We start from the raw sequence: 6740 nt of genomic DNA on the forward strand, positions 1-6740 counted from the left end.
ACCATGACTAATTTCATAAGAATAGATGATGGTAACATACTTTTGGATTATTTAAAAACGCGATGTTCATACTGTGTAATTCAAAAGGAAGCAATATAATTTACAATCGGCCTTAGTGCCAATTCATCGTTGTCGATGAAGTGCCATGTTTGGTAAAGGGTGGCATTGTACCTCCAATCTAAGGTCACATTTTAAAGTCACTGGTAGTTTGTATTTATGCACAGAATTACGAATAGTTTATTCATTCATGAGTGTGAATTTGCATAAATGTAATATGTTTGTTGCATAATTATTAATTCAATTCATAAGCGCTGACTATGTAGGTAACCTGACACATCCATGACGTCTTATGACACTTCCGATACGGTGGTATAAATCGTGTCAAAATGTGTCAAATATGAATATGAAGTATCTTAATAGTAGCAACAAATGTAACTCAGTGATTCTCGCTATACCCACATTTACGTCATTAGTTAAAGAACTTATTGACTATAAAAACTGTACACGTGGCCTGTCAATCAATTGGAGCACATGGAACAAACAAACAAACGATAGGTTTTCAATCAGCTTTCATTAAAGCAGCTTATAAAATGAAGTGTATGTCACAAATATTGCAGTTCAACGCCATACTAAGATCAGCTCCATTCAATCACTGTTCTCACTTCCTGCAAGCATGCTGAGATTTGGTGTGATTCTCTCCGTCGCATTGCTGTTACTGCTCAACACTGTTGCAGCACGTAAGTAACTATATGGTATTCTATTTAGACAACTATAATCACGTCTCAAACCGCAGACGTGATTAACTAATCAACTGGTAGGAATTTAATAATGACTAATATTACGACAATTCCATAGGTAATGTCATTCCGTTGAGCGATCTCTCAAATGTAGCATAATTACATTATGAATATGACAAACTATTGTCAATGAATTTTAATAATAAACAATTTAAGCTTAAGTTCCAACAGCTAATTTTCAGGACGGAAATTGTTCTTCAGAATGTGTGAAACTTTCTTTTTGTGAGACATTTTTTTCTTGTCGTTTCTTTATAGTAAATACTGCTGCTACAAACGACAAGAAGAATGTTTATAAATGTACAATTCACGCATCCTTTCATTCATTTCAGCACTCAATCAATAGTTTGTGCTTTAAGTTATTCCATTATACGTTTCAGCATTAATCGATTTATGTATTGATTGATTCATTAGAACCAGCGGCTCCTACAGATTTACAAGTCACAGGTTACACATCTACATCAATATCTTTTACTTGGACGGGTTCCGCTGGGGCTAATGGCTATGAACTCAACTATTATGAATCAGGCTCTGGAAATCTGCTGCAAACTATATCTTTACCAGGGACAGGAACAACGTATACAATGACTGGTTTGACTCCTAACACATTATATGAACTAATATCGGTACAGGCAGTGGATGCTGCAGGGACTAGTGGTAAAAGTAATGAAATACAACTCGAAACAAGTAAGTACCTACAATTCCCAAAAACATAATGCAATATTAAGGTGTCCATTGATGTAGCGAAACGATATCTTCAAACATTAGTTGTCTGTATAACGTAATATGCAAAATCATGTTTGTATTATTGGACTTCATTGTGCTGTATGTCGCTATGTAATTCTGACACTTGAAATATTTGTAATACTATTAATTGTACATGCAAAAGAATAAACATATATATAACTTGAGTTCACGGCTGGCAGGCCACTCTGACTTCATTCTGAAGTCCGAAATGACGTGTAGCTATGTATTGTGTTTCACTAAGAATTTTGATGTTATTTGACAACTTGGCGTGTTATGTACAACTTGGGTTAAATGGTGTTATTTAGCAACCTGATGAATTATATAGGTTTAATGATGGTATTCGGTAACTTGGTTGCATAGGGGTTAAATGATATTATTCGGCAAATTGATCGAATATCTGACTTGAACGATGGTAATAAGCAGCTCGGTGAACTTTATGGGTTATTCGGAACTTGTTGAATGACTGTATTTTGAAACTTAATGATTTGTATTACAGATATATGTCTGCATTTAAATTCAAAGCCAAGCTTGTGCAACTTTCCATCTCAAAATTTAGTAACTTGCAATCGTGACAGGTTGTACAGTGGAGGTGTTGTTCTGTTTCTTCACATCTCTGAATTTACTCCCAAATTAACACAATATTGATAATAACACAAGCATAACTATACACCACATCCTCGCCGATATTATGGACAACTTCATCGAGTGTGGAGCCATAGAAACGAACATTTCAAATCATTATACGTATTCAAATCTAAATAATTACTTCATTAGTTTAAATTTAAATTCTCTATTCATCGACTTATTAATAAATAAATCGATTGGTGGACAGATTGATTCATTAATTTATTTACTAGAACCTGCGGCTCCTACTAATTTACAAGTCACGGATCACACGTCTACATCAATATCTTTCACATGGACGCCTTCGGATGGAGCAAATAGCTATGAACTCAACTATTACGAATCGGGAGCTGTGAGTCCGCATTCCGTGTCTGTATATGGGACATCTTATACTTTGACGGGTTTGAAACCCGGTGTATTATATGAAGACATATCTCTACAAGCAGTAAGTAATGCGGGTACTAGTGGTAAAAGTAATGAAGTACAACAAGAAACAAGTAAGTAATACAATAATACATTGCTTACGTCATCTAAGTATCAATGTGAATGTAAAATTGAAAATAATTACGTGTATTTATTTGTATTTAGAGATAATCGTAATTGATTCGTCTTATAATATGTGGCATCGAGCAACAAAATTAAAAAAATAAATGTTTTGCATATATTGCTTATTCAACGCGTTCTAAATCAACTACTACATCTGAAAATTCCTGTTCGCCAACACTGTACCCGCATGTGTATTGGTACAACACATATACAGATACACTAACACACTAACACACTAACTTGGCAGTTCCAGAAAGTGACAGGGTAAATTCAAACACACTAGTTGCTTTGTTAAAAATAAACGTTTGTCAATTGTTGAACTCAGATAAACGCAGGAACAGAAATTATTACCTTTATGCACAGTTACATATGATTTTCACATTAAATATGGCCAGCCATCCATTTGCTTAAGTCTGTTGATAAATACAGATTGACAGATTGATTCATTATTAAATCACTAGCACCAGCGGCACCGACTAATTTGCAAGTTACTGGTTTTAGCACGACAACCATATCTCTCAAATGGGATGCGTCTGTTGGAGCAGCCAGTTATATACTAAACTACTACGAATCTGGAGTTGATACATCCGTTCCTATACCAGGAACAGGGACTACATACACAATGACGGGTTTAAACCCTGGTACACTATATGAATTGATATCTGTACAAGTAGTGAACAGTGCTGGTACAAGCGATATAAGTAATGAAGTACAGCAAACTACAAGTAAGTATACTTATTGGTATGTGAGATCATAGGAACACCCTAGCTACAACTAACATCACAGCAAGACGGCATGGCCCAGGTAGATGTAACCATAACCGTTTTATGGATGCAACAATGTCGACACGTACTTTCGCTGGTTCCCGGCGTCCTTTGCGAATGGTAGGTAGGACGCAGGTAACTAGTAATCGCCATATTGTTCCATTTGGGCCGGTTTTCCGGCCGGAAGGCACGTGACTGAGTGACGTAATTTGAAAACATTCCCAGTTCCGTTCTGCGTAAACATGTCTATAATACTACAATAAAGCCATGCTCAAACATACTGCCTGCTTAGATTTACACATTTGAGATGTTTCTGATATTCCTCGCTGTTTCTGTGAAAATTTATAACAAAAGAAACAGTTTTTATTCACCCAACTTTCGAAAGTAAAAGGAAACCCCTGAACGGCCACGAGCGTAAGCGCTGACGTCAGGTAACTAAGGGAAATGGAAGAAGCAACGAGAAAGTGACGGACCAATCAGAATGCCGGATTCATTACTAGTTACCGGCCTCTTGTGGCTTGGTACGCCATGACACTTGAGGCGGGAACCAGCCAAACACGTACTGTGTGTAATCACTCAGTAATTCTATGTTGCGTAGGCAGCTGTAGCCTGGGACGGGCGTGACAACAGCTTTTCTTATACACTCTCAATATGCGTTTGTGCTATTTATTTGTCAGGGGAGATTTACTAAATTTTCGATGCTCGGTATCCAATTACACATTGATTGTGTTAGATTTATTTTAATCGATATGGACTGAACGTGAACATATTATAATTACAATGTTATTTCCACTGAATGTTGCCACTGTGATTTGATTTTTTTTAAAGAGGACCAGGTTCAAAAGGACCCACATATGGAAACATTTGACGGAGTGCGGTATAACTTCCAAGGACTCTGCACGTATGTACTCTCTCAAGACTGCAAGAACATCAACCATCCAACATTTCAAGTCACTGCCGATTTCCGTTCTAAATACTCCGAGTTGCTTTCTAAGCAAGTAACTCGTGTGGATTCTGTTAATATTATTGTGGGTGGACGTCAGCTAGTGAGAATTCTCAACAACAATTCGTTCTTAGTAGGTTATATTACAATTATTTGTTTCAACTAATTAGACGCAATTACAAGATGAGCTAACTCAGCTATCTATTCACAAAGATTGTCACAATAATACACCTGGTCCTGGTCTGTAATAATGACGTTTATTCCTTTCAACGTTTCGCCCTAGAATTAGGGCTTCTTCAGGAAAACTGTTATAAAACAAACAGATACAGTGTGTAAATGATTATGCGTTGTACACATGGGCGAATACCCCAATAGATAGGCTTATATTGTTAAAGGTAGTTTAGATTTAAACAAAATGGTTGCAACAAATATATATATATAATATAACATAATGACATAACGGACATAATTCTTTAATTGTGTGATTAGAAATTAGTTTGTGTTTAGTAGACTAGTGAACTATAATAGAGTTGTATACATGTGGCAATGATGCAACTACCAAGTACAAATTATGTATGGCAATCATTTTCAATCGATGAATAATTAACAAAACTATTTTATCTTTCAGATAAATGGGGAGCTATTATTCAGCTCATTTGCAGTAATTGGCAAAAACGAAGGAACTGTGACTGTCTCAGATGACCACGTACACGTCGAACTCCACAGACCCAATATGTCGATAAGCTGGACTAAAACCACACGAGGTGTATCTATCATCTTCAATGACGAAGCTATGCATGGCAATGTATGTGGGTTGTTGGGAAATTTCAATGGTAACATGGAAGATGACCTCATGAAACCCAATGGTGAAATAATGTCTCACTCAGACATCGAAGAATTTGGAAACAGCTGGGAGCTACCAGGAAGGTGAGTACTATTCTGTAATTAGTTCTCAGGAAAATGTTATAATGATAGTTTAAATTTTTGTATAAGTTTTATAAAGAAGCATTATAACATCATGTTCATAGTAGTTTTAACGCTGAAAATAAGAAAATAGTCTCTTAAAGTGTGCAAAAATACATACATAAGATTTAAAGTACAAATAGAATTTATACAATGTGAATATAGTAGTCATCGTAAAACCATGTGTTTCGGCGGCACCAAACATATATTGCCTGACAGGTACATAGAAAATGTGGATGGCTTACTTTTCAAAATGAGAAATGTTTTTTCTCACATCACGTATACATGCTTTATTGACTGAGATGTTATTACTGCCATTGTTAAAATAAGTGTTCCTACCAATTGCAACATTGTAATACGATTAAGTGGTGACAGATACCAATTAAGTAGGCCTAAACAAATATATTTATATTTTATCTCGCTGTTGAGAATTTTGTATTACTGATATATTAAATACAAATCATGATAGCAATGCAATCATAATATGTTTTATATCATTATTAATATTAATTTCATTATTCCAGTTGCGAATAACAGCTCTCACTTCACTGCAACGTCACTGCCAGCAATGTAAGCATTCTGTAAACAATGTATTCATATTATGAAGTGATCATTGTAGAAGCAGCTATTTATTTACTTGAAATCATAGTGATCTACATAAAATACTTACTATTTACATTACTTATTACAGTACTTAATTCTTGTATAATACGATGCTTAATTTTATCAGTAATACATACATATATCGTACATATATTGCAAATGTAATTTCAATATAATTCTTAGTAACAGGCGATACATATTTACGTTGGGATGAATAAAATGATATAAAGGGTAAACTATAATGTTTTGTTTTCATTTATATACATAAAAAAGGTGAGATTATATATTGTATGGTTGTTACGTGAAATGCTTTATTTGTCAGATAACAATATAGGACCTTATTTTGCGCCTTACCTCATATATCAATTTAAAGACACGATATGGAATAATGTGGCATTTCAAATGTGGCAGAACCAAATTGGATTATGGGTAATCGTACACTAAGAATTTTGCTTTTGAAGTGCACTGTGTAGTAGACACATGCGTAGTTATTGTACATATAAAAGCAAGTGAGAGTTGCATTGTCTCCGAACTATTACTTGGATATGAGCTTTAAGATCAACGTTTTCAATTTATGACAAACCAAAATATACAAATGTATTTATAAATATGTATTTATCAACTGGCAGAATAAAACAGGAATATTTAAAATCCAATGCCCCATCCACATTGCACTTGTAAAACAATAAACATTAACAAAAACTATACAGGCATAACTAAAAAGTGCTTACGTTTCAAATATTATGTAAGTGAAAT

General features: G+C 34.8%; 1 protein-coding gene across 1 annotated transcript; it reads left to right on the forward strand.

Moving 5' to 3' along the window:
• The first annotated feature begins 609 nt into the window (after window positions 1-609).
• Window positions 610-6226, forward strand: LOC100329025 (fn3_vwb domain protein). The gene is made up of 7 exons (XM_002742048.4): window positions 610-737; window positions 1209-1481; window positions 2399-2662; window positions 3173-3436; window positions 4304-4551; window positions 5047-5345; window positions 5906-6226. Exons 1-7 carry the CDS (start codon window positions 674-676, stop codon window positions 5913-5915), a joined length of 1422 nt encoding a protein of 473 aa, XP_002742094.4. The 5' UTR covers window positions 610-673; the 3' UTR covers window positions 5916-6226.
• The last annotated feature ends 514 nt before the right edge of the window (window positions 6227-6740 follow it).

The sequence above is a fragment of the Saccoglossus kowalevskii genome, chromosome 12 (assembly GCF_978046115.1).
Source record: "Saccoglossus kowalevskii chromosome 12, keSacKowa6.1, whole genome shotgun sequence".
Taxonomy (NCBI): domain Eukaryota; kingdom Metazoa; phylum Hemichordata; class Enteropneusta; family Harrimaniidae; genus Saccoglossus; species Saccoglossus kowalevskii.

Excerpts from the sequence above, each read along its gene's own strand:
- LOC100329025 (XM_002742048.4), top strand. The coding sequence starts at position 674 with ATGCTGAGATTTGGTGTGATTCTCTCCGTCGCATTGCTGTTACTGCTC. Across the intron at positions 2,663-3,172 it reads TGAAGTACAACAAGAAACAA|CACCAGCGGCACCGACTAAT; the intron begins GTAAGTAATACA and ends TTAAATCACTAG. Across the intron at positions 3,437-4,303 it reads TGAAGTACAGCAAACTACAA|AGGACCAGGTTCAAAAGGAC; the intron begins GTAAGTATACTT and ends TTTTTTTTAAAG.